We start from the raw sequence: 27,937 nt of genomic DNA on the forward strand, positions 1-27,937 counted from the left end.
TGGGACAAAATTAAAGTTTGTGGATAAAACAGCAATATTTCAGCGTAATCTAGCTAATTAGCAACCCAGTTTGTTCTGTGGCCCTACAGTACTGTAGCATCCAGTAGCTAGCTCTGTAAAGGTCTGCTCACCAAGTGAACCCACCTGTTTCAACAAGTAAGTCCTCACAGTGTGCACTATTGTTTAACAAATACAAACCTATCAGGTGCAATATACATGAATTGATATATTTACTTCAAAAAGGAGCACAGGTGCTTTCCATGATGTTCAACAGACGTAAAATCCAAGATGGCGCATACCTACTTTCTGGGCGCTCAGTGCTGCCGTTAATGGTAAGAAGCTGTATTACAACTCCCTGTGATCCGTACAAACATGGAATCCAACATGTTAAATGTAAAGCCTACAAGAGGCTGAATGTACATGCATATACGTAGGCTAATGCTGATATGTAATAAGACATTCTCACTCATTTTACAATTTTTGTACTTTACTATTTAGCCTACTTATTAATTATCTGTCACTTGTGTGTATTTCTTATTTATGGATCATAATGTGCAGATCTTTATTGTGTTTTTTCTACCTGACAGAGAGATCTGCAGCCTACCAGCACATACAAGTTCTGAATCTTGTTTACTTTACATCAGCTCATATTGACAATGCAAGACAGGAGACAGGATATTACTCTTAAGCTTTTATTAATATTTAAGTTTGCTTTTTTTTAGGATGTTCATTGTGATACACACAGAAAATTAGCCAGACAAGTAAAATTGATTGTATTCTCTTTACCTTTAATCTTTTTTAATTGTTTATTATACTATTTTCCCTTATCAGCTCTAATGCTAAAAGAAGTTACACAAGAACTATCACACACACGGTTACCTAACTTGTGAACACATCGGGACGGTAAACTAACACTTCACAGAGATAAAAAAAAAACGAATAATAACAATCCCAAAACATAGAGGGGAAAGAAAAATATGATCGAAGTAAAAATGAAGAGACAAAATGGACAAGCATTTACAATCACACAGCCCTGCTCAACTCTCCACAAATAAGTACCCATCCTATTCCTTATTTGGCAATTTCGTTTCCTCAGCTCCACCCGCTGTCCCTTATTTGGTAGACGCTCCCACGCCTGGTTGCGTGAGTTTTAATTGAAGTTTGGGAGGAGCATTTACATTCTACACTTCAGCACTTCGGACAGCAACACAAGTGCAAACATGACGGCATCCTGGTTCACATTTGCCATTTACACCCTGTAGCTCAAATCCAAACAGAAATTTGTGTTTGCAACTAGAGAAGTGACGTAAAACAGATCACTGTTGTCACTGCCATCATTAATATCTCCCAAGTATACCAGATGAAATCGGAGGCCCTCCGCTGACTTTCTTGTCACTGTCGTCATCACCCATCTCTACTTCATCAACCAGGTTTGGAAAGGAGCGCTAGGCGGCCTGAGAAAGAAACAAGCAACCTCCAAATGGCTCGTAAAAATCATACTGCTTATTAAAAGTAATAGAAAAAAGAAATCAGATGCCACGCTGCATCAGAACAGAAATGCGTGCACATGACTGGCACAAACGCTCCAAGGATCGGGTCATTGTGTGTCCAATGGTTGCGTGTTGTAGGGCAGTGGTCAGCTTTGTGTTGAATTTAGATCCACTATAAATGCTCACAGTATTTCTGATGGCAGAATGTCGCCCTCGTCTTTCGGGGCTCTTGGTTTTGGCAGTAAGAATGTGCTGCAATTCCAGATTAGTTGTTTCAAGGTGCAGATATTGGCTGATCATTTTTCAATCTTTTTTTTTTGAGTGTGTTGGCAGTGAAGGGGCTGGTACATTGTCATTGATAAGTCACAGGGGGTTTTGTTGGTCTCAAATTTGAATTACTAAACTTTTCCAAGGGACCCTCTTTGCTGCATCTGTTGTGCTTTCAGGATACCAGCGCGTCAAACACGCACCCACATTTACTTCCTCGGACACACTCATACATCGCAACCATCGTAACACAATTCTCGTGACCCCGTTGCTTGAATAAAGCCGCTTGTAGCTCGGGAGGAGCTTGTGTTCGCACAGGAACTCAAGTAATGCTAGCTGGGTTTGTTAGGAGGTATCCATGCACGGGCAAGGCTAAGAGATTACAACCCAGATGATAGACACGGTGATCCCTTCTGGCCGTGCCTAACACTGACATGCAATATCCGTACTAGCGTGCTACCTAGCGATGTAACGCTCCCTGTTGTACGCAAGCGTGGATATTAGGACACGCAGCGCTGGACTGCCAGCGGTATTGGAAGCACTATTTAGCGTGCGACTAGTGTTAACGATAGCTAAAGCTAACACCCTCAGCCTCTCATGTGCTTACCGCCAAGTTCACTAAACGCTCCCAAGGAAACAAAACAGCAAACACACACACACACACACACACACACACACACACACACACACACACACACACACACACACACACACACACACTCAAATCCACGCAACTCATTAGCAGAATATAAAAGAAAATTATTATCCAGTCAATATTCATATGGGCTGATTCCAGGCATGCAACTTCTTGAGTCTTGAAAGCAAAATAAGAAAAAAAAAAAAAAAAGCTTCCTGCCCACCTCCAAATCAACAAATCCGATGGGAAAACAGAACTTATAGACGGGGCAAATGGAAGACATGAACAACCTGGCAACATCAAGGAGGAAGTGGTCACTATCATGGCTCTCATTGGCTGTCAGCCAATCAGTAGCTTCAACCATTCGCCTAGGCAAGGTTACAAATGAGTAAATAAAATCCGATTAAAGAAATTAAAATAAAAACTAGTTTAAAAGTAGTAGACACACATTGTTATAAGTATCTCTGCTAGTATTTTTTTTATTTTTTTTTATCTATGTATTTTTAAGCTTATAGTGTAATAAAGAGAAAGGTGTTACTGTGTTTTTTTTCTATTCCATTATCATCATCATTAACGTAATCATCAGCAATACCGTCTTCGGAATTATTACTATTGGTTAAAGCAAGGTGTGCGGTCTCTATAGGCCTCCTTGTCTAAATGAAAGGGCTCTATTGGCTGACAGAGGCTCCAATAGAAGGAGGGAGAGAGGACCGTTGGCCGGTCTTTCCCCACCTATTCATCTCTTCTTGTCTACACTTCTTGTATTCATTGTACAGCACAATCCACTTTGTTTTCAGCTGGCAGGGTGATGTGAGGAGAAGGACCGGTGCGAGCTGTGTTCTTCCTCTGAAATCCCTCGTTTTCTCTTCCTCCCTCCCTCTCCCTGTCTCTAGTCCTAGTCTGCCTCTTGTGGGAAATGGTGGGAGTTGATTAGTGACAAATAAGTAACCCATTCCTCTTTTTCCTACATTAGCGGCGCGCCTCATGTTTCTCCTTCCCTTCGCCCTCCTCACTCACTCTCACTCTCTCGCTATCGTTTTTCTTCTTCTTCAGCAGGACACCTCCATCGTTTGGGAGGGGCTCGGCGGCATCTGGCCGCCCTGCGAGCCCTGGGACAGGGTGCGGGAGCGAGAGCGGGACCCATCCATGGAGTAGGAGGAGGAGAGGGAGGTGGTGCGGGAGCGGGACAGGCGGGTCATGCAAGATGAAGCCACTGTGGAGAGATGGGTGGAAAGAAATGAGAAATCAATGGAAACAATGTGCAACATCTAAAAGGATAAAGATGGCGTTATTCTTATTGTTGACAAACCCTAAAAAAAAAGACCAAGTGAACTTACTGTAGCCCATTCCTTGGATGAAATACTTGAAAGCCTCAGTCAGTTTAGCAGGCTGCAAACCCCAAGAAAAGAAATGGTTCAATCAGTACGCTCACCAGTTATTTCGGGGTGCATAAATTAGAGTGAGAGCATGTTCTTCTCTGCTGAAGGCCAACCTGCTGCTGGCTAATTCAACAGGTATGTTTAAACGAGACAATCTTGCCCTTTGCAGCTTTAACGTCCACGATTTTGAGTATCAGAAAGAGGCTGTTACTGTCGTTACCTGGGTCAGCTGAGGGAGACCACCAGCATCAGCCATCTGTGGAGGACGGAGAGAAGAAGTGTGTAAGAATCAATGACAGCATAAAGTGTAAGTGATTAGAGAGAAGGGACAAAATCAGATCAAAAAAGAAAGAATTCCGGTTTTATTACCTTTAGGAATGAAGTTGTTGTTGGATCCATTTTGCTGTTGCACTCCACCTAGTGGTCACAGAAGGGGAACAAACCTCTGCCATCAAACTCTCCGTGTTGATATGAATCTGATAATATAAGAACACTTGAAACCAAGTCGCTCAGGTTCCCACTAGGAAACATCTCAGACACAAACACTTACGGCAGCTTCCTCATATGGAGCCTGGTCGCCCACCACCAACATCACTGGACACCTGAGGAGGACAGACATAGAGATTGGAAGGGTGGCATATAGAGATTTCAGAGGTTTATATAAAAAAAAAAGATTATCAATGAAGTATAAACATAAAAGTTTGCAGGGGATTTACTTGAAGGAGTTGTTGCGGTCAATGTTCAAGTCTCTGCGGCTGGAGGGAAAGAAGAGAGAAGATTATGCCGGCCGTTGTTTTGAAGCAGAGCATATCTGCGCTTGCGATGTCGGCGGGTGTGTTTACCTGTTGTAAGTCTTCCAGAAGAGCTCCATGTTGACCAGATTAGACGCTTTGGAGATGCGCTCTCTGTGAGACTGCACTAGATTTGTGTTTGATGACATCTCCTCCTGCAAGAGAATAACAACCGTTTGTTCGACTGCAGCGCAAAACAATCACAACAATCACCGAGTTATGAGCAATTGTTTTGGAAATGCATTTTGCATATACACTTTAATAAGACATTAATGTCTTTGTACCTGACTGAAAAGGTGGGACAGGATCTGCTCTGTGAGGGAGGACGTCACGGAGCTGAGCTACAGAGGGAGAGGAGGAGGAATCATTAGGATCGCTCATCACTTAGTATGTTTAATATGATAAACAATGACATAATCAATACTACCCTGGGACACAAATCATGCACAGAGTCACGTAATCTCCACAGCTACATAGATGTAGAGAAGTCGCATCAGGACTAACCAGATTCAAATCCCACGTGTGTTTATGTGCACAAGAGAGTCGTGAAAGAAGGAAAGAAGACACAACGTATACCTTCTGAGCAGCCCAGTCTATCCATCCTCGGGCGTTAGGGTCGATGTTGACCAGAACCAGACCTTCCACTGAATCTGGGTTTGCAATCTGATGAGAGAGAGGAAGCAGCAGAGAGACGGATGGTAAGACGCCGAGAAAAGCGACACAGGACTGAATGTTTTCAGGTTATTTCAGTCGTCAACATTATAAACAGACATGTTCATGAATAACACCGTGTAGAAAAGATATGATTATGTAAAATCTGTTCACTCAGTATACACGAGAAAACTGCCGTTTGACGAATGAAACAAGGTGCAGTATAATTAGCGGCTGTCACAACACGAGAGCTTAAAACAGCAGATGACACTCACCGCGAACTTGGAGAGGATGTACGCTCCCACTCCCACACCCACTCCGATCACAGTACGGAAGCTGACGGGCGGACAGAACAAGCCAACAACACATTCAGAAAATCTGCACGTATGTACATGAATAGATAAAGTGTGTGGAGCTGCATGGAGGAGTCAGTCAAAATAAATCTGTATCTGTATTTATTATGGCTTACAAGACCAGAAGATCCATGTACAATCGTGCACAATCACCTTCTGTGCACAGGAGCCAAATAAAATGCTTCTTCTCACGTCAACATCAATACCGTTAACTCACTTGAAAAACTGCAGGACAGAAGGGATCATCTCTGCTATGGTGTCCATGGAGGGATACTGGTAACTTTAACAGGAAGCACAGAAAAAAACATCACTTTCATCATCGTCTCACCACAATTAATCTCTTAATTACTAGAAATTACCCAAAATACATGAAGACAAAACGCTTTCCTTATCATTTCATCTCAATCCGCGGGGATTTCAAACGAGAACAAGCTTCAATTTCTAGAATCAGCAGCGGGAGTTAAAAGGTCGCAGCCGAGATGCCGTGACAATACGCCAAACACAATCCTCCCGAGCTTGTAACATAATCACGCAAGTTAGAGGAGTGATAGAGAAGTGAAGTGGGGCGAAATAAGACGCACATAAAGAGAGGGAAGATTTTCTTTAAACCTCTGACAAGAGCGTATATTGGAGAGCGCAGAGGAGGGAGATGTGAGAGATGGGGAGTATTTTTGGAAGAGATTAGTTTTTAAGCCTCCCACAGAAGATTGTTTCCACTTCTGAGAACCCTTTTCTTCAAGGTCACTGTAGGACGATGAGGGGGAAATCAGCATTCCAACAAACACACACACTTGACTACACAAAGGCGAACGTCGTACCTCGCGGGGTAGGCAGCAGCCCCCTCCTCCTGCCCCGGAGCGTCAACGTGAATCAGGGTGAAGTTCTTGACAATCTCCTGCATCTCCTCGAACTTGAACAGAGGAGAGAAGCAGCTCTTACCTGCCAGAGAGGAAACAAACAAAAAAAATGAAGAGAGGAATCAATCAAAAAGAGACACAAACGAGTGAAGAGTGACGCAAGAGTTGAGAAACAAAAAAAGGCTGAGAGAGAGAGAGAGAGAGAGAGAGAGAGAGAGAGAGAGAGAGAGAGAGAGAGAGAGAGAGAGAGAGAGCTACTCACTGTCCAGACCCACATCATGGAAGGTGAGGATAGCAGGCCTGCGGGTGGTTCGCGTGCCGTGCAGGGTCACGTGCAGAACGCCGTGGGGGGTCTCGATGCTGTGCTCCTAGTGAGGATAAAGAGAACACGAGTGTGATTTAAAGTGTGATATTGCTGGAGTGAGCTTGGAGATATTTTCTGCCTGTACCAAGTGAAAGTTCTTATTGGAGAAAGGACAACAGGAAACAGTCGTACCTGTCCTTGGTCCAGGAGTATCCGAGCAGCCACTTCTGCATCCTGTGAGAAATGAAAGAGTGAAGTCTTGTTAGAACAAGATGTGCGTGTGATTGTTGGATGTATACACACACACACACACACACACACACACACACACACACACACACACACACGCACACACACACACCAATAAAACATATTCATAAATTCTTCTATTTCTGTAAGTGTCGACACTTTGTGTGATTTCATTTCACGAGTCTTTCTTTTCGTCTTCTTTGCCTTTTCATCACGAGGAATAACGAGTGAAACATTCTCAGCTTTGTGTTCTTCCACAGTGCTTTTATGTTAAACGAGGTCTCGCCCCCTAATTAACGCCCACACAGGCAAGAGGGGCGTCATTACACTGCAGATCCAGCGGCGGGAGAACCTTTTCGGAGGAGCAGGTGGTTGTGGGATACCGGGGTGTGTATGGAAGAAGCCTTTTAAATGGGATATTCATTTGAAACCTTGGATCCATTTACCCCGCTAATGAATTACTCGCATCACAAGCTCTTAGGAAAATGAGCCGTCTGGGAAGCTGAAGTGGCGGTGGGCGTCCTGGAGGTTTGGGTGAGTGGAGAGAAGGCACTGCATGATAAAAGGTCACTACTCTAATCAACGTGAAGCTCATTCTCCGTCTTAGAGCACGTGGTAGAGGCTGGACGCTAAATAGCATGAGGGTGGAGGCGGGATGGCGTAGTGAGGTTAGGGTTAGGGTTACACTGTGAAAGTGTTTTTGTGTTAGCGCTGTGTTTCCCTGTTCGCCCACCAGCTGACAGCAGTGAGAGACTATAGCGGCTCTGCTCTGCTGCACTGATGCTGCTGGAGAGGATGCAGGAGATCTGCTCTCGCTCCCTCTGGGCTTTGACGTCAACCCGGCAGATCTGAGCCAGCGCTGCAGCTTTGCACACACACACACACACAGACACACACACACACACACACACACACACACACACACACACACAAGTCAACCCTTGTTTTTCTGGTCTTCTGGGACACAGACACATGGAGACACACTCTGCCATTTATCCACGGGTTCAGATTATGTACGTTACATACTGACGACCGTGCAAGTAATTCTGCCATGCATGTTTATCCATGTGTGTGTGTGTGTGTGTGAGTGTGGCATCGTCTCTGACCTTGGCTTCAGCCTGACCCGTGAGTAACGGCTTCTCCTCCGTGATGGCGATCTCCTGCATTTCTGTCGTCATGGCGTCGCCTCCTGTACAGGTAAGAAGAGACCAGAGCATTTACAACCCGTCTCTTCTCCAGCTGTTCTGTTCTCTGCACAGTGACAATGAACGCACGTTATTCTTACTGCCATCTTTAAACTCCGATGTGGGAACAGGTGTGCCAGACACACACACACACACACACACACACTAACACACACACTTAACACAGAGGCCAAATCTACACACAAGTGAGTTAATACTGCATGCAGTCGTGTTTTCCTCCGGGACTCTGTTTGAGCTGTGGGACCTCATGAAAGTTAATTAGTAATTAGTGCCGGCAGAGATGAGCAGAAAAGGATTGTGGGGCAGAAAAGAAAGAAGAGGAGAGGAGGGGATGATCAGTGGATGGACAGATTTTGGGGATGGGACATAACGTTGAGGAATAAAAGCACGGAGAGATGAAGGTGAGTGAGACATGAGAACCACCCGAGGGGAGGACTGTGACAAACAAGTGGCTGATAACGATGGAGCGAAGGCAGGAGGGGGACCCACTTTGTGTTGCATTACTGTTATCTGAGCACGGTTAGTCGAGCGTGTCCCTTTGTTTTCACACCTTTACAGCCACAGCACGTGTTACTTTGTGCTACTGTGAGTCGGCCGGAGCAGCCAGCAGTTAAACGCTGCACCCCGAGGGCGTCACACGATGTGGTCGTTTCGGGAGAGGCAGAGGGAGGTTAGCTTCATTGGCTTTCCCACTTTGATCTCTCCGCTGGTCTTGGAATTCAAACCGAATGATTGCGACTGCACAATATTATTGTTATTTTATTTCACTGATATGATTATAAAATAGCATAATAATGTACAGTAAGTGCTCTTTTGAATGTGACAATATATCAACATCTCCTAAATGAATAAAATGGACTCTGGAGCTCCGCTTGTAAGAAATGTGCCATGTCTGCACAATGTCCAAGACTTAACAGTGGAGGGGGAAGCCCTGCTGTTTGTTCTGGAATCACGTTGGCTCAAATGTTGGTGACACTCTTGTGTAAACAAACAAACACACGTGTAAACACAACGGGAAATACCGACGTCAGCAAAAACGATTGAAGGCATTTACATATTTCGTACATAAATATTTAACGTAAAAACTATCCGTGTCATTTCTTTATATCGTACGATAAGTCGGTAATGGATAAAATGTTATGCAAAGTAAAATCTTAGCTGACTGTAAGATAGATAAACACTCATGTTGTTGTGCAGATTCAGAATTCCTTAAAGCTTAAAGGGAATATTACAGTCAGTGAGTGAACACAAATTGTTACTGTGTCCGTTTGACAGCATTCTGACTTTTAAAGCTAAAATATGGGACCGTCTGACATCACTTGTGTGTGTGTGTGTGTGTGTGAGTGAGTGTGTGAGTCAGTGCACACACTATTCATGCTTGCATAAACAGATGACCGTATTCTATCTGCAGCTTTGAAATCACGTCAGGCGAGTTGGTGTGTGTGTGTGTGTGTGTGTGTGTGTGTGTGTGTGCGCGTGTGTGTTTATGTGCCTGTGTGCAAAAAAATGAACTGCTGCCCCGTGGGGCATGTGTCTCTCTGGGCCTCAAACTGAAATGATTAGTCACCAAAACAACCCCCACCAACACACACACTCATTGTGTGCCATCCATTTCTCCTGCCCTCCCTCGACTTACATCTATTAATTAGTCTTGCACATATTGCATTAGTCTCTCCCTGTCACTCTCTTTTTTCATCTTCAGGGTTCAGCTTTTAGAGAAAATAGCTCCAGCATCAACTTGAATATGAACGTGGCTCTGGAAACGTCATGACGAACAGTATGTGATTCCTTTTGATCACTTCCTCAGCCCTCTAATATTGCTTATTATACAGTAAATAAACAGTGTATTTCCTAACGATGTGATACTTATCCGGAAGTCAAGCTCAGGAACCGGTAGGACGTCAGTGTCTTCAGTATCTCTCTGATGTTGCACATTGTCCCACAGCCCATCCTTTATTTTTACGTGACCTGACATGACAGCAGAGTAAGTTTGTTTATGTGCTCCTCTGTGTATATTTATAGGACTCTGGTTTGGCACCATTTGGATAGTTACGCTGCAACAGGATCTCTGTATATAGCATGTGACCCATCAGGAATACACAAAACTAAATTATTTTAAGAAGGGACTCTCGGCTTTAACAGGAACTCAATGGGGGAAAGAAACAAAGAAAAACACACTATAATAATATAAAATTGTTAATTGTCTTTTCGACAAACGACACTGATGAGAGGCTGGTGGTGAGAGTGAACCAAAACAGAAAAGCTGCTTAAAGATGCTAAAATGTTAAGCAGAACTTCATAGTCGGGGGATAATCGTCTTTCACACGAAACATGGTCATTTATTAACCATTAATAATAATAATTTAGAGTAGCTCGAAACCATTAATTACGTATCGTTACAAATTATAGTTGTTGATAGCTAATCAATCAATTAACTATTTAATCCTGCATTAGTATAGAATACGCATGGTATGTTATCACATGACCGAAATTCAATCCTCACAGGTCATGTGCTGACCTCTTCATGGCAAATGAGCCTGAATTACTGCATGAAATGGGAAATGACATTTATTGCTCGTGCTCTCATTTGTTAAATCAACTCTATAGACTTTAACAGTGTGTTGCAGGAACACATAATCATTAATTTAGTTTTATAGACATAAACACAATCGTGTAACTCGCTCATTGTAATTAATCCTCCCTCTCTCTCCCTCCACACACGCCCTCTCCTCCGCGCATATACAGTTTCCTGAAGCTTTAAGTCGGCCTGACTCCCTCCATCGTCCATCTTTCTTCGTCTCTGCCTCCGCCCCTCTCTGAGTCAGTGTGCTCTAGAGCGTGTAACAACCGCTAAACTGCACAGGAGGCACCGTCTGTCACCATGGAAAGAGGGAAAAAAACAGGGAGATGGAGAGAAAAGGGCAGATTTGCATGCAGCGCAAGAAGCGAAGAAGAGAATGTGTTGCTGGCTGAGAAAAGGAAGAAAAAACAAAATGCCTCTTCTCTACATTTCAGCTGTCAGAAAACAGTTGCTGGGCTCATCTGAAGCACTGAACAGGTTCTCCACGTCTCAGATATCAAGTTCCATCGCACAACTGCTCCAGCGTCATTAATCCATGCTTGTTCTAAGCGCTTTCATAATCATGCAGAGAAATGGCATTGCAGTCGCCGTCTCCTTCTAAGATGCCATAATCTGTTTCCCGTCAGACCCTCCCGTCATCCTCAGCCTCACGCTGACTCCGTCTCTGCATCCTTCGATGCAAAGCGATGTCACCACACGGCGACTCTGGGTTCAGGCTGCCAACACTATTTCATCCTGATCCCTCCACGCTGCTTTCGGTTTGTAACGCACTAGAATCTACCACACTACTCAAAATCTGAAATAGCTGTTATGGGACGGACGAAGTCTGCCAACAGCGATGCATTTCAATAATGGAACAGTCGGTCATCGTTAGCTCGTATTCCTGCCATCAGTGAGAGACATTGGTCACATTTTATCTTGTACAGTCAACAAGAAAAAACAGCTCTCAGACCAGCCAGAAATAAAAGGGCTTCAACTTCAAACAGCGCCTGTTTGACTTTAATCAAGCACTAGATCGTTGTTCACAGAGCTGATGTAACAGGCTGCTGTCAGATAGGAAAACGTTCTCTCCATCTGCCCTCTTCCTCTTTATCTTAATCTCACAGCTCTGCACTTGTCCTCGTCTCCCTCCGTTCATCTTCTGTCTCACGCCGCTGACTTTTCCTTCTCTCTCCGCTCTCACTGCGGGTCTTTGTCTCATTCACTGCCATCCTCTCTCTGTCTCCACCGCTTTCTTTTTCTCCGCCCGACAGCGAGTGAAAAGGGGAAATAATGGGCAAACAAGTTCTGCAGGGCCGACTCTTTCATTTCCTCTCTCTCGCTTTAGCTGCCACCGGTGTTTGTGCTCTGAACAAAGAGGGGCACCCAGACACACACACACACACACACACACACAGACAGACACATCAACAGTGTGCTGAACTAGGGCAGCGAGCATTAAGGTCACCTATATTGAGAATGTAGGCCGAAGGCTGAAACGCTAAAAGGTCAAACCCGTGGCATGCGGGCGCAGCTGCTTCAGTATGTGGAGGCTTTGATGTCGACATGTTCAAGGCCGCATAACATGAGTGTGTGGTGGACTCCCTCAAAGTCTATGACATCACTTCATTTCAGCTGTTTGGGGGTCAGTGGGCTACAGCGTTTGTCATGTAGACAGCGTCTGAACGTTTTTTTTCCCTCACCTGTCACCGAACATTTCTTTGGTCTCCACCGCCTCCCGAGAGAAATATCTGGATCTTTAGCTGCTAAATGCTCCACTATGTTCACCAACAAGTGGCTCTCTTTGTCCGTCTGCTGTCTGGTGCTGTAGTCTTTGGTGCAACAGCTGTAGCTCGAATAAGTCAACAGTGATAAGAATCTGAGCAAGCATCCAATGCCAACCTTCAAATCTTTCAACTTTTTGATACTCGAGGCAATAGACACATTTCGGTGACAAAGTAATGAGGTTGAATCAGAAGAGAGTAAAAAGAAAAACATCTTGAGGAGAACAAACACCATCAAATTCAACGGGGAGCGATGCAGTGTTCTCTCTGTCGCACCAATGCATCGCCCCGTACAGAGAGCCAGGTGTTGAGTTCTCTCGGGACCGAATCTGTTCTCCGTCCTGAAATAAATGGTGTAAGTCAGCAGTGCTTCACTTGCTGTCACACCTGGGGTGCCGCTACGTCACCTTTATCTGCACAGCACCGTGATGTGCAGAGCACTGCCAGAGGGTCCGCATGCAAGACGGTCTGTTGAGGAAGCTCAATCTGACCGTTTTACAATTCAGCACTGTTGGTGTAAGAATGGTGCACACATGGAAATGGAAAGATTTAACAGGAAGTACAGCTTTCCACTGCTCGTATCATATACTCTGTTTTACATGCACAACACTTAGTGTCTGCAGGATAACGTGTTTACACCGTAATTTGTTTATATGTATATACAGTACATCATTGCTGTTATTGTTGCATGTGCTTCCGTTTCTTATTGAATTACTGCTGCAAGGACCTCATTTGGAGATCAATAAGGATTAATTATATCTCAAAAGACTTAGAGCTGATCATGTTTCAGGGTGATGCTGTGTGACTGCCAAAGGATTTAAAGCAAATGGTATTGTTTTTTTGTATGAGTAATAAGTTGATTGAGTCTTTGGGGGCAAATTAAATTTGTGGTTTGAAATGCCAATAAGAAACAAACCTCACTTTATCGCTCAGCGAGTCGTGGCTCATAGAAGCTCACAGCGACAAATGCCCGGAGAGAAAAGAGGAACATCAGCCACCATGGAGCCCCAGAGAGGAGCCAAAGCTCCCCTTGTCTCTTCTCTGAGCTCCACCGCCCCGCCCTTAAATCTCCTGTGCTGCTTCCCACGGCGTTGGATGGGCATACGTGGATCACCTCATTGCAAGCAAAAAAAAAAAAAGACACACGAATGAAAGAGAAGCTTGTTTTCTCTCTCCGTCTCTCAGCAAATCACTTTGACCTCTTGTCTCCACAAATCCTCGGCCGTCCATCACTCGGCGGCTCAGCTCAGTTCTTCCTCTCATTTTCAGGCCGCCTGTTATTCCCTCCATCGTGATCTCACCTCCACTCAGACATCCCGTCTCTCTCCGTCCGTCTCGAAAGGTGAGCGTGACGAAAGGTTATTCGCTAAAAGAGCAGGCGATCCACCGCATCATTATGAATATCGTGACTGTAGATTCTGAGTTTTAGACATTAGTTTTGACTATCAATTGGGGAGTCAACTTAGGCCCGGCAGCAACCCTGGAATGTAATGTAGTATTTTTCCCAAATGTTGAATGTTGTAAAGAAGCTGTCGGCTTAAATTGCCAACGGTAGGCTACACAACCAACGCTGATTGGGCTTTTTGAATTAGGGTCAAACATTTCTTGTACCAATGTTGGCAATAGGCTAAAAGGATATCATGACCGCTCGTCTAATAGCAACGCCAGCCTTTCCCGGGTCCAGACCTTTGAGTCTGCCCACTCCACCGAGTTCGAGTTGACAATTCATTTTAATAATAACAGCCAAATGCCAGTCCTCAAATGCCAACCGTTGTCAGGGGAAGTCAGGATGAAGGATTTAAATTTCAGTCCAACTTAAAGCAAATTATTGCACATTTCCTCTGTTTTAAATCATTGCAAATTGAATATCTAGTTTTGGACTGTTGGTCTGACTAAAGAAGCAGTTTAAAGACATGTGAAGATTCAAAGCCATACGATAACCTAACTGAAATAATATCCAATAATGGCAATCATTTCTTAATGTGCAGTACAAACATGACCTTCCAGGAAGTCTAGGACATAGAACAGACGTACACAGAGTCTGGATGATAATGAACAAGCATGCGTTTCTAGTTCTCCGTTCTCTCTGTTTATCTATGAAATTCAGAATTCCTCTTTCCTTCTGCGACATCGGCCACTTAGATATAGGCTTTGTGTTCCTTCGCTCAACAGCTGAGAGAGAGAGCATCGGAGTGAAGCGAAGCCGGTAATCACCTTGACTAATTATGTGAAAGTACAAAAGACAGCGGCTCACTTTGTTCAGGTCACATCTGTGGTAGTTTATTCAGCTACATGTACACAACACACTGGAAGGCCTGAAAGTGGCTCGGAATCAATTGTATGGATTCTAAACCGATGAGCACATGATCACACACACACACACACACACTAATTGACTTTCAAGCTCGGGTCAATTTATATGTTGGAGCCTATTGGCTAAGTGCTGATAGAGATAAATGGCTCGGTGATTGGGAGCTGATTGCAGCTGCAGCCAAATATAAAACAGCTTTTCTCCGGGCAGAAATTCCCCAAAAACACTCAGCTTTAATGAAACATAACAACCTGCACATGTGCAGCGCTGTCTCCAGTGGTTTCTTGTATTTAGAGCGTAAAGTTACACTCAGCAAACATTACCTGCTCTCTCCTAACTGTATTTACCCTAGAAAGAGTTCTGTGACACACATACTCTTACCAGAGGCTCAGTTACAGATTAGCAGGTCTGCTCGAGCAGCTGGGGCTTTAGTGCCTTGCTCAAGGGCTCAATCAAGAGGGTTGACTAGTACGAATGTTTCATTTTGTCAATTTCTTTATTTTTTTTAAGATCACAGCTTGACTTAAACATTGCTTTCCTCAAACATACTTTAACAAATAAATACATAGATATACATTTACTGAATTATTATTCATTATTAGAAGCAAGCGAGGGTGAAATACTTTCAAACAGATGCCACGTTTGTTGTCATCTCCCTCAGCTGTGCAGTCTATACGCATGACATAGTTCGCACCCGTGTAATCAGACGTGAACATAGAGTTGAAGTGAATAGATCGGCCTCATTGTCACCGATAACGTGATCCGGCTATTTGTCCGTATCGGATGGGTGCATCCCAAGCCAAACGTATGCAGAGAGCCAACAATTAAGGTGTTGGATCAAGTCAAGGTCTTCCACACCAAACCTATATTATGCTGCAACATTAATTGGAGCTAAGGGTTTCCTCTGTCTCTATAATCAAACTGATCAGAGCTGTATTATGAGAGGAAGATGTTATCCTGCTTCATTAAAAACATTATGAGAAGAGTTCCTCCGTTTATTCAGGAAGCCGTTGCTGAAACGTTATTAAATGATGTCAAACTGTTTGCTGTTCCGGCCTCAGATTTGAACAGCTAATGAATGGGGATTACAGTGTTGGTGGTCCGGTTTATGGAGGTAAATTAAACGCTGATAAATGAATAATAGATTAGGTGTACAGACTCAAAGGCTAAAAGGACACTAAGTGTCTCCTCCTCGCAGAGAGCTTAGAGCAGATAAGAAGCTATGTGGACTGAACGATGATGAGCTATTATCACCGAATTGCTTTGATAGCTGTTGAGTTATTAAAAGGCTAATTTGATTCAGTTGTGTGTGTATTAACGTGGTGCCTCCATGTTGGTTTGCTCGTACGACCAAACACAGGAAATATCATTGATCCACTTAAACTTGCGTCAATATGCTCGGCTCCACTCTTCCTGAATAGGACGTCTGTCTTTAGATCAATCATTGAGTTGGTTTTAAACGTGTGTCTGATGAACTATTTCCTCCTGTAGCTGAGCCAAAGTCTTGTGTTCAATCTCTTGTCCAGATTTTGATTGTAAAATGTATAATCCTGTCAAGTTTAAGTTTGTTTTTAATGTATTTATCAAGGATCTTCTGCTTGTATTAGTGTTTGTATTTAATTTATTGCCTTGTGTGAAACAGTTTGTAAGTTGCTTTTTCGATGAGGTAATCGGTGACAATGCAAAACCGTCACTTCAACATAAATGTGTCGTTTTTGCAGCATTTGCTACAGCTGTTTTCCTGTTGTTACATATTTATCCACGTTTCTTTTCCCGTGGACCTCCGTCACGGCTGCAGCCGCTGCTGCTAGCAGACCTGTGACACAAATGCAGACGACCTCCTCTGTGTAAAAAACACTTCACATGGATATTGTGCGTAGCAAGCCGGGGACGAACGTTACCCCCGCGAACATGTTATTTATGCTCATTTTCTGCCCCGCTCAGCTCTTCCTCTGCCTGTGGATCTATTGACAAACACTGCTGATTATGTAACTATGCGCCGTGGAATGCCAACAGAACACACACACACACACACACACACACACACACACACACACACACACACACACACACACACACACACGCACACACACACACACACAGTGAACCGTCACATCTGACAGCACCAGACTGGATGCACATTTTAGGTCGCTTCAACTCAAAATCGCAGTCCCAGAGTGTAACATTTGCACTACACAGTTGAGTTGTAGTTCAAAAAAACAACAAAAAAACCACCATAAATCTGCAACCTGAGTAATATGAATGGAGTTTGGGCAGAGCGTTTGTCTATAAATAGGGTGTTGTGAAGGCCTGTTTGGTCTCTTGGGAACAGACAGGGCATTGTGGTGCCCGGCCTCTCTGTTATCTGGCCTCTAGCCATCGGGCAAAAGACTGAGCAAACACACACACACACACACACACACATACTAGATGCCTAGCAAGGAAGACTGCTGTAATCTCATACACCTACACAGTATAAAATCCATACGCTCTGACCCAGATACGCTCCAGTACACCTACACAGAATGTAAAAAAAATATAAAAAATCCATGTTTTTATAAACACCCAGACTAATATTCTACTCTACGCTACAACTGGCCAACACTGATGATAACAATTCAGATTAAAAAACACATAAAAATGTGGTTCAGGTTTTTCTTTAGGCTCGACTGATCTCAGACACCTACGCAGAGAGCAACGCTGTTCTACACTGTCTGTCATCAGCTAATGTGCTGCTTCTCACTGTACAGACAGTAACAATACATCTGAGCTCATGCTACAAAAACCTGTTCGAGTGCACACCGCTGCCAAACAGTCACATCAACATCTTCAGTAACACTGTTGAAACAAAAGTGTTAATTTACAGGATTTCTGGACCGTAAAAATGTTCTTTTATGAACAATTAATGACATAGAAAACACATGCGTCGTGGTGGATATTTGAATGACTTCTTTTTGTTCTGTGAGAGCTACAAAACGGAGTGAAATCCCCTTCACACAACCAAAAGCTGCAGGTCTGAGTGGGAAAACACATTTCAGCTGCTCGGTGGGCTTTGGTTTCCATCCAAACGCTTCATTTTTCAGTCGCCCGTGAGCACAAATTCCAATGTTTATTCTGCGCTCTCGATGGTCTCTCGTGTCACGTTAGCCGGGTTTTAACACACTGAGCTGAATCTACTGTCAACAGAGAGAAATCAATGCTTCTGTTGGCGTCAACAGAGGGAAGTGCAACATCCGGCATTGTTAGTTAGAGTAGCTGCACTCAGACGGGCCAAACGGGATCCAACTGGAGCATGTGAATAAATGACGCGAAGGATTTTCTTCATGCGTACAACTCACCAATGCATCTATATATGTTTGTGTAACTACACAAAAATATCTGTCTCTTTAGACTTTTTCAGTGAAATTAGCTTACTGGAAACAAGGTTGATTAGAGCGAAGTTTTTGGGCCAGAAAACAAGAAGCTAAAAGACGCTAAAGTGCCGCATTGCGGTGAGGGGAATTACAGCCTTTTTTAAATGATTGGTTAGGTTTAGGCAACAATACTACTCGGTTAAAGGGACAGTTCAACCCAAAATCAAAAATACATACAACAACCACCTTTAACGGACTTTCTTACATAACCAGCGTCTACTTTTGGTTTCACTTGGGACACTAACAGAGGACTCCTGGGTGAAAGTCCTGTGTTTGTTTGAGCCATCTACCATCCCTCCCATTAGCCTGTACTGGGGTTTCCTGCAAGTAATACCTACCGAATACAAAAACGTCCACATTCAACGTCTCCGTGTTTTTCTTTTCTTGGTGGCTGGGCTATTACACATGGTCCTTTGTTCCAAAACCTTCATTATCACAGCTTTAAGAATGTCTTTTATCCTCCTATTTGTTTTAAAATCACCAATGTTTCTTCCAGTGGCAAACTGAAGTGGCTATCAGCTCTCCTCTGGAATAAATGAACAGCGGTCCTCAAACTGAGCAGTAAACAAAACTCTGAAGAGGCAATTACGCCCACAGACACGAGCGTCAGCTCCGTAGCACCATCAGCACTGAAACACCATCACACACCTCAACAGAGTCCACTCAACGCAACAATCCTTCACATTTAATCAGCGGCTCGGCGCCGCAGCTGCGCGGAGACGCAGCGCTCGTGTCACAACACTGACAGATCCGCAGGAACTCAACAGCTGGCGAGCTTTTAGAACGGAGATCATTTCAGCGTCAACACCTCAACAGAGGGACAAAAACTATTTCTGAGCGGTCCTGGATGACAACAGCACCTCCAAATATAGCTGTTTACTGGCCTAGTTTGCTGCATATTCACACATTCATCTACCTGTCAACAGTGTTTTATGATTCACAGCAGCTCTCCGACCTTAAAGCCACGCAGTCTGAGCTGGTGCAACATGTTGAATATTTGCTCAGTTTGTCATTGTTGCTCATTTAAAGTCAGGAAATGAACTCTATCGTCAATACTTTTATATAATTAACAGTTTTATTGGAAGTGATGACTCAAAATTCGGAAAAATAAATCATGATATGCTTCTATTCCATGTCAATAATCTTTAGGTAGGTGCTGTCAAACTCTCCAGATGTGACTCCACTTTTTCCAACATTGACGAAACAAACTGTGATTTGAACTTTAACCCCTCATTAGACGTGCAAGCCTTGACCACCCGAACAGGTCGGGCACATCTTCTTTCCCTGCAACTCAACACTGATGGATCAGCAAACACTGCGGGAGTAAATGTTAATATTGGTAGAGTCAACAGGCAAGGTGACAGACTCAATACGCTCTAGTAAGTTCCCCCTCACACAGGAAGTGCTTTTGCGCCTGGTGGCAGATGGAGCACATATGCAATTGGAATGTTTAATATTTACAGCACTTCTGGTAGAGGCTGTCCAGTTGCCATTTCCATCACTTTGGACTTTTGTCACATGATTTAAAAAAGAAAATGTGCAGGGAACCCTGTGAACCTTTGAGTCAAATCTGCCTGGAGTGCAAGAGGTCAAGCTGTCACTGACAATCCAAATGAACGCAGGCGACGACCAATTACGGTACGACGAGACTGTAACGAGGTTACGTCGGTCAATAGTCAGTGGTGCGGAGACAATAAAACATGGCAATCTGCATCTATAGCTATTACAATGACAAACAAAAGACAGGTCAAATGCATCATCAAGTCATTTGTGGATGTTTCCGTTTTCAAGCTTAATCTGGGGGAGAGTGAACCGCCACGGTGTTATGATGTCAACAAGTTGATCTTGGATTATTAGTCTGGCCAGAACGCAAACAAACACTCATGTGGCATCAGACCACGCAGGGGGGGAAACTGTTCCAGCTGAAGAGTTTATTTTTGATCCCGACAGACGCATATGAAAAGCTCCACGGGTCACCGCCGTGACACGTCAAAGTGACGGTGTCCTCGCCACACAACATTTGGCGGTTACACGGTTGATGTGGACGTCATAAATAAGTCCACAAATCAACTGTTTGGACCGTATACCGAGCCTTATAAATGAGTTTTAACATGTTCAACGGCCTTACCCTATTGCCGCTTTACTGTATTTAAAAATATATTGTTGTGTGTTGCATTACTCATTGATCTATTGCTTATTTGTGCAATTGTTGGATTAATAAATCAATAAAATGTCAAATTTAGTCTGATCAACAGTACAAACTAATTACGTGAAACAAGCAGCATTCATCCTCATATTTTCTTTATCTTGAGAACATCACTAAATCCACATGAATAACAGGCGTCTTAAACAAGATTGGTTCTGCAGCTCAACATCCGGGGGATGTAATCAAATTAAAATTTAAAAAATCACAGCAGAATAAATTGTTCTTCTGACCTCTATAAATATAAATACCCCATGATTTGCAATTCATTAGTGTTGGAATTTAAGTAATCTATGAAAAAGCACTGCTAAAAATGTCAAAATATATATTTAAAGTAATTAAATCCTGCCGTCAGTGTTCTTCTTGGAAGTGCACCCTAATACAGAGCAATGCACTTAATGTAAGTCAATGTGGTCATTAAGAGGGTTCCATTATTAATTTGTTAATGTGTAAGCGGGGTTTTAATGCTGTAGCAGGTCCTTGTGGTGCTATACTATTTCAATACACAGCAGGGTGGTTTAGACCAGCACCTGTTTTACTGGTGCGTAGTGGTCTAGCTGTGCAGATACTTCTGGTTCTATCTGCTGAGGTTTTTTAAATATCTGCCTCCGGCATTTCTGCCTCCATCCCCAATAGGGCTGAATGGGATTAGGTTCGTGCTGCACAGCATTGAAAGAGACACTGGGAAGACAAATGAAAGTTTATTGATAGGAACTACTTTCTCCTAAGAAATAGTCCCGAAGAAAACAGTCCACAGTGAGTGAGTAAACATGTCATGCTTGATTTTCAAACCCCGATCTTCAGTGTTTTGAGCAGCACAAATTACATTCATCCTGATTGTACGGCTTAAATCTCAGCGGCACATATCTCAAACCCACAGTAGATAAAACCCAAACTATGTGCACGTGGGAACTGAGACTTGGGTGAACTGTCCCTTTAATATCCAACTAAAAACTATTCTTTCAGGCACCAAGTTTTTCAATGTGTGACCTCTCATTCTGATATGAAACTGAGTCTTTATTTGAAATAAACATCATCAAAATGTTGGACACAGGGCTGCTGGTAACACCGCACCCACCAGCATTTACAACAAAGAAACAGAACACTCTGTGTGTGTGTGTGTGTGTGTGTGGGAGTGTGTGTTTGTGTCCACGCCTGCATTTCTATATCAACACAGTCTATCATTTCTGACATAGCTCGTGGGGAGCCCGCGTCCTCGTGCGCGTGCATTTGTACATCCATAAATGCACAATCCTGGAACAATGTCTACTTCAGACACAGGTCTCTCTTTGTGTGTGTGTGTGTGTGTGTGTGTGTGTGTGTGTCTGCGCGTGTGTGTGTGTGTGTGTCTGCGCACGCGCGTGCGTTATCAGCAGGGGCTCCACTTCACTCAAAGAGCAGAGGCCAAAAGAGTCTCCAAATGCGGTATGACTCACAGAATCTGCGCGCGAGCTTTTTGCTGGAGTGCGTGCGTGCAGCTTGCGGCACAGTGAAAAGCTGTCTGTAGAGCTGCGTGTAGACAGAACGTGTGTGTGTGTGTGTGTGTGTGTGTCCTTGGTCTGGCACGACACACTAAAGCAAAACATTTCCCCTCGCGCGCCAGGCTATAAAATACTCCATACGGACTCTTACGAAACCAATGTTTCCAGGGCTTTGCTGTATGATTTTTTTTAAATTTCCTCTGTTTATTCCTATTTATCCGAGCCAGCACAGAGCCAGTGAACACACAAGAAGGGACACACCTCCATTTGACATTGACACACTTTAACTCCCCCCCCCCCCCCTTCTCCGGCGCGCCAAGAGCCACAGCACCCCCTCTCGACCCTCCCCCTCTCTCTCAGGCCATGTCCAAACTAACTACGTCCTCCTCTGAGAAAAAGAGACAAAACCCAACCTTTATTTAACCATGAAATCTCCATGGCTGCAGCTCGGTATAGGGACACCCGTTCAAAAAACACCACAAAAGAAGAGCTGCGACGATGCTGTTGGCTGGAAGACCAGGAGGGGTGCACGGAGGGAGGGGGGGTCAGGTTCATGCAGGACTCAAGCCCGTGCGACAACAGGATGTCAATATTGTCCTATATTCTGTATGCAGGACCAGTGAGCTGTCACGCCTGGGTCTGCTATTTGAGAGGGGGGGGGGGGGTTGGTTGGGTTTGTGGGGGGAGGAACAAAGAGCCGCTGGCTATGCCACATGTGCGCGTCAATAACACGCACTCTCTCTATCGCACAAACACTCTTATCAAGCTCCCGTGCGTGCAAAAATATAATTTAACTATTTGGTGCTCGCAAACTCATTTAAATAGCAATGCATCGCAGAGTGGACTGTGTGTGTGTGTGTGTGTGTGTGTGTGTGTGTGTGTTGCTGGTAGGCGGACCGAGCGACGTGCTCCTGGATTCAATCAAGGAGGAAAACACGGCGGGCGCTGATTACTTTGTCATCGGTTTGCATAATGCAATATTAAACAGGTTGGCTCCACGTTGCATGCATATTCAAACACAGCCCCCCCCCAAGAAAGAGGAAAAAAAAATACACATTCATTTGTTCTCCTTTTATTGCCTTGTTGCACGACTGTTGAATGAACAATGACAAATCTGCACAGGCTACTCCCTCACTTTCTCCTGGAGAACGTGGAGAGCTCCACACTTTGGGGAAGAAGAAAATAAACAAAAACAATCCCAGTCCGATTATTCTGTTAGAATAACAACGGGACAAACTCACCTTTTAAATCTGCAGATGGGAAACAAAAAAAAAATCTTCACACGAGAGCAGGTACTTCTAAAAAATTAAAAAATTAAAATATGGCAAGTCTCGTTCTCCACTTGCGCAATGTCTTTCTTGCTCTTTCCAGCCGGTTCCTCCGATTTTAGCGCAAATCTCTTATTTCACTTTTTTCCTCCACCTCCTTTTATTTTCCGCAGTTCTTTCTTCCTCTGTTTCCCCCCAGTGTTGATGTTTTTTTCTCTCCAGCAGGAGGAAAAATATACGGAGCGGTCAATCAGAAAAGGCAAGACGTAGCGATGCAGTGTTTTAGGGGTGCTGGGGAAAGTTATCCGCGAATAAATCCGCAATAAATCCGAGTAAACTATTTTAATTGTAACCCTAATCAGTGAGCGGTTATACTTGATGCACCTTGTGACAGCTCCGCTGTGGACCCGACTAAATGCTGACGCGTTATCGGGACAAAATAGCTTGTTTATCTTTCTGGTTCCCCCTACACTTAGGATCCACATTGGTACGGTCCACCCTTGTTGCGCTTGTGGAACTGCGCCGAACGCTCGAGCAATCCCGTGCAGGAGCCAGCAGGTTAATAAACACACCTGGAGTCAAAGCGCGGTCATGAAGGGGGGGGGGGGGGGGGTCTCGTGTTGACTTTCATGAGTCCAACAGCGTGACCACAGTCCTGGAGAGGTCTGGTGGTCTGAACCTTGGCTCTAAGTCTCCCCCAGAGGGTCACTCACGGGGGGGTTTGAAGGTCTCCATGTCCACTGGGGGCCTGGGGGACGGAGTTTTAAGTCTCTGGTGACTCTGAAAAATGCCTTACATACACCATGAGATTCACTTTTATAGCTCCATGTGGGGAAAGCAGGAGGAAAACCAAGCAAGACGATACAATGGAATAAAATCACCAAATAGCAAAAGTTCCTTTTTGCCAAGATTTTAACATTGGTTGTAAAGTGGCCTGCACATAAAATAAGGATTTATTAAAGAAATAGACTGAATTCATCAAAAGTGTGATACTATGATCATTATCTTGCACATATAGTTAAATACATATCAAAGTTGCTTTTACGTAACGATGCTCTGTCCAGTGAATACGCATCTTTCATGAATAATCGGTGAATCGTATTTGAGTTGTGGATCAGTTTAATGCTCAACTCGCTCTCCCACTTTGGCTGAAGTTGAAGGAGATTTGAGCGTGAGCCTGAGCACTTAGTCTTTGTGCTTACTTAAACCTGGATTAACAGGTACGATAAAAGGTGTATGTGATACACCGATTATACACAGGACGTCTAAGCTAAATAAAGAGACGTAAGGTACATATAAAAAAGCTAAGTATAGACATTTTCTACATAGAAGAGTTTCTTCTCTCGTTTCCATGTCTCTTTCTTTCCTCCCATTGAACTACAACTTGCATAATTTGGTTTTCTTAAATAAATATTGAGTTTTCTTAATACGGGAGCAGAGTGGCAAAACACATGGCACATGTGCTCCCAGATGAAACTGTACGGCACTGTACTCCAAACCCAGAGCAGACCACACCACTCATCAGCTCTGTGGTTATATAAGTCAGGTCATAGTTTCCCCAAGTCTCACACACACACACTCACTCACACACACACACACTCTCATTGGTTTTGCCATTAGATGACCACACTGTATGTGCTTCTTTGCTGCATTTAGACGGGAAAAAGACAACGATATTAGTGAAATAATCCTTTTCGTATTCCTAATGAAGCAGTGATTATAGTTGCATTTAATCCGACTAAGCATTAGAATACAATTTAAACTATTGGCGTTCCAGATTTTCCAGCCAGCAAACTTTTTTTTCTGCGGAAAATAATCCAGTTTTTGGAGCATTTGGCGTAAAAACTCACTCAAAGTGTTATCCGCGTCATAGTTGGCGGTTCGAGATGTCCCCGGGGCCCTAAATGAACCACCTTACATAATGATCCTCCAGCCCGGGCCTCTGTCATGCTGCGAATGAGCCAGACATTTGATCCGCCACTGTGAATTCAGTCCAAATCAACACAAACGGTACTTCACCGGATTTAAAAAAAAAAAAACGACTTATTCTAACATGTGCTCAAAGTCTTCTGGGAACAAAGTACGAGGTCAGTGGTTGAAAAAGAAACTCTCTGTCTCCTGTTGAAGTGATTCTGTTTCCTTATTACCTCCATGAAAATCAGAAATGGTGTGTGCGGAGGCATTCACACATGCTCCAACAGTTGCAGTCGTGTATCAGTGGTCATTTCTCATCTTGACCCACCAGCTGTGCCGCCCCCGGCTGGATTCTAAAGGCTTTCGGGTGACGTAACACACCCTCTGGCGGCCGCAACCGGACGTCCGACATAAGCCGTGGCCGTCTGATTGCTGTCGTAGACATGACGTGACTCATCATCTGCATTTAAGTATACCGACAATTTACCATTTTATGTTTTTTTTCTGCGATTTTGATATGGACTCTTGGGAGACCATGCAGCCTTTAGCTAAAAGAGATCCAAATAAACAAAATACAGGGAATGTGTTCATGTCTCAAGTGATGTGAAATGCCTCCTAATGCGCCATCAACAGCTTCTTCAGCCACATTTATCAAAACCACAAGTGAGCCGCGCTATCAGCGCTGGACAGCCGCGATTCACACATGAGATATTGTGAGCGTTTAGCTTCATCCTCTGTCCTGAACTCTCCGTGACCCGAAAAACAACCTCAGACTATTAAATGCGTCCTGGGCCAAAGGCTTCTGTGTGAGAAATAACTCCGACACAGCGGGAGCCAGTGATGGAGCGCCTGCACTCTACCAAACAACAGGTCTACCTCTGAGGTCATGGCAGGCCGAACGGTGGATGGAAAGTCTTCTCCCTCTCTATTATAGCTACCGGTCCTGAAAGTAAAACGTGTGGTCTGTGAGGATTGTTTTGGTGCGACTCACGTCAGCGCTGGAACAAACAGACGAATACCTTCAGGTGTAAACACGTCTCTGTTTTTGTACTGCTGCCAATAAAAATGTTAGCAAGAGGAACACATTGTGGGCCCGTACTGTAACACCATACACAAGTCAATCACATGACACAGAACAATCCGCCTGGAAACGCTTTTTGTTTGTTTTCAGATAAAATACGGGGCTGCTGAGCTGCGGAGACGAGCCAACAGCTACACGGTCGAGCAGGATGTGATATATGTGTTTTCACTGGCACTGCGTGCGATATTATATTCAAACAAAACATTAAATAGCTTTTTTGAATAATATCTCGTTTGGGCTTTTGATACCGCCCACTCGTCCATTATAATCAAATTCAGCACAATCAAATAACAGCCTGTGAGGTGTAATCCACTATAGTGCCATTAGAAAGATGAGATTTGAGCTTAATCATAACTGAACCTCGGGGACAGGAGTCATGGGAGGCTCAGGTAGCCGGTCATGTAATCAACCTGTAGGGCAGGGAAGAAGGATCCGGCACATCTTCAGCGTCAGCACAAATCCAGCAGCGGGTGTCTCGAATGAATTCCAAGTTTGAACAATTTTATCAGCTCATTTACTGCTCAGTCACTCTCATGAGATCCTCTTTGATCCCGGCTCAGGATTTTAGAAATACTCAGCTCCAGAGCAATTACTTTTGACTCTATTTCTGCCACTCAAAGGCCCTAGAAACGAGCTATAAACACTGTTTGTCACATTTTAAGTTGATAGGTAGTTGGAAGATAGTTGCCTTTTTACGTATCCAGCAAATACAACATTTGCATTCACTTAGAGACGTGTTACTGGCCAACAGGCGAAGGTTCATCAGATATTCACTCTCCTTTTTTGCTCTGTTTTGGTCTCCACCAACTCCTGAGAGAGACATCTGCTTCTTTAGCGGCTAATTGTTCCGATGTGTTCACCAGATAGTCGCTAACTTTCTCTGTCGGCCGTTTGCTGCTGGGCAGGTAATGTACGGTGAGTTTTTAAAGAGTGGTTGGAGTAAAACAAAAAATGGTAAAGCTTTAGAGGCCAGAAAACCAAAAGAATGGACACTTCGCTAAGTCCCGCCCCCAAACACAGACTGCCCAATCAGAGCGTAGCACCGGCCAGCTCTGACCAGAGTCTGACAACGATCCGGCTCTGCTCCATAGACTCTGACGCAATCGTTTCCCATTTTCTTTCAGTCATTTCCAAACATGTTAATCCACTCCGTCTGAGTCTCGCCTCTCATTTAGATTCAGAGCCTTAATCTCCTTCAGACTTCTTCACACGATCACTGACGGTTCAAAACCTGTGGCCTCCGTGTTCCTGTTCCACACCACGATCAGCAGCACCCTCGGCCTGAGGGCGCCGATCACCTTCATCTCCACCAGCTCCTCTGCAGCCTCTCGCCCAGCGTCGCTCTAGCAAATAAAGACTCAAAAAGATGAAAGATTTCAGGTTGATTCAATTACTTTGAAATATTTCACATTCTCTTTTTCACCATCGAGGCCTTTGATCCTCTGGATTTGCAGCTTTTAGCGGCCCAATCAAATGTCCGTATCCTTGTCCAGTCCCAAAAAAAAGTCTTCGTCTCCATTGGGCTAAACCTACGGGGCCTGGAGTTTTAAACTTTCTCATCCTCCATGTCGCCTCCTCTTCAGCGTTTCTGTTGCCTTTGTCCTCCTTTTTGCTGTTGTTGTTGCAAAAATAAAGTCGCTTTGATCTGCCGGCTGGCTCCTCGTCTCTCTCTTCCTCCTCTCTCGATGACTTCAAGACAGACTGGATAATGTGCTGATGCTCCAGTTGGTCACTGGTGA

General features: G+C 44.1%; 1 protein-coding gene and 1 long non-coding RNA gene across 4 annotated transcripts; one reads left to right on the forward strand and one right to left on the reverse strand.

Moving 5' to 3' along the window:
* Positions 1–678: 678 nt before the first annotated feature.
* On the reverse strand, positions 679–25,744 carry ndrg2 (NDRG family member 2). Of its 3 annotated transcripts, none has more exons than XM_076092477.1 (16): positions 23,177–25,744; positions 8,085–8,167; positions 6,922–6,963; positions 6,688–6,793; positions 6,387–6,507; positions 5,786–5,848; positions 5,491–5,551; positions 5,141–5,227; positions 4,849–4,905; positions 4,616–4,719; positions 4,490–4,528; positions 4,324–4,375; positions 4,143–4,190; positions 3,994–4,029; positions 3,732–3,783; positions 679–3,607 (listed from the first exon to the last, which is right to left on the reverse strand). In XM_076092477.1, exons 2-16 carry the CDS (start codon positions 8,154–8,156, stop codon positions 3,444–3,446), a joined length of 1,104 nt encoding a protein of 367 aa, XP_075948592.1. In that variant the 5' UTR covers positions 8,157–8,167; positions 23,177–25,744; the 3' UTR covers positions 679–3,443. The 3 variants fall into 3 exon arrangements, with proteins under 3 accessions (XP_075948592.1, XP_075948593.1, XP_075948594.1); XM_076092478.1 differs by lacking the exon at positions 23,177–25,744 and adding an exon at positions 12,447–12,673; XM_076092479.1 differs by lacking the exons at positions 8,085–8,167; positions 23,177–25,744 and adding an exon at positions 7,712–7,822.
* LOC142950872 (uncharacterized) lies at positions 25,483–27,847 on the forward strand. The gene is made up of 2 exons (XR_012954528.1): positions 25,483–26,142; positions 26,289–27,847. It is a non-coding gene; the product is annotated as an uncharacterized LOC142950872 (long non-coding RNA).
* The last annotated feature ends 90 nt before the right edge of the window (positions 27,848–27,937 follow it).

Source organism: Anarhichas minor, unplaced genomic scaffold, assembly GCF_050575085.1.
Source record: "Anarhichas minor isolate MPS153535 unplaced genomic scaffold, ASM5057508v1 ptg000016l, whole genome shotgun sequence".
Taxonomy (NCBI): domain Eukaryota; kingdom Metazoa; phylum Chordata; class Actinopteri; order Perciformes; family Anarhichadidae; genus Anarhichas; species Anarhichas minor.

Coding starts and splice junctions, on each gene's coding strand:
- ndrg2 (XM_076092477.1), bottom strand. CDS start 8,156: ATGACGACAGAAATGCAGGAGATCGCCATCACGGAGGAGAAGCCGTTA. Junction 3,784..3,993: donor GTCTCCCTCAGCTGACCCAG/GTAACGACAGTA, acceptor TGGGGTTTGCAG/CCTGCTAAACTGACTGAGGC. Junction 3,608..3,731: donor CATCCAAGGAATGGGCTACA/GTAAGTTCACTT, acceptor ATCTCTCCACAG/TGGCTTCATCTTGCATGACC.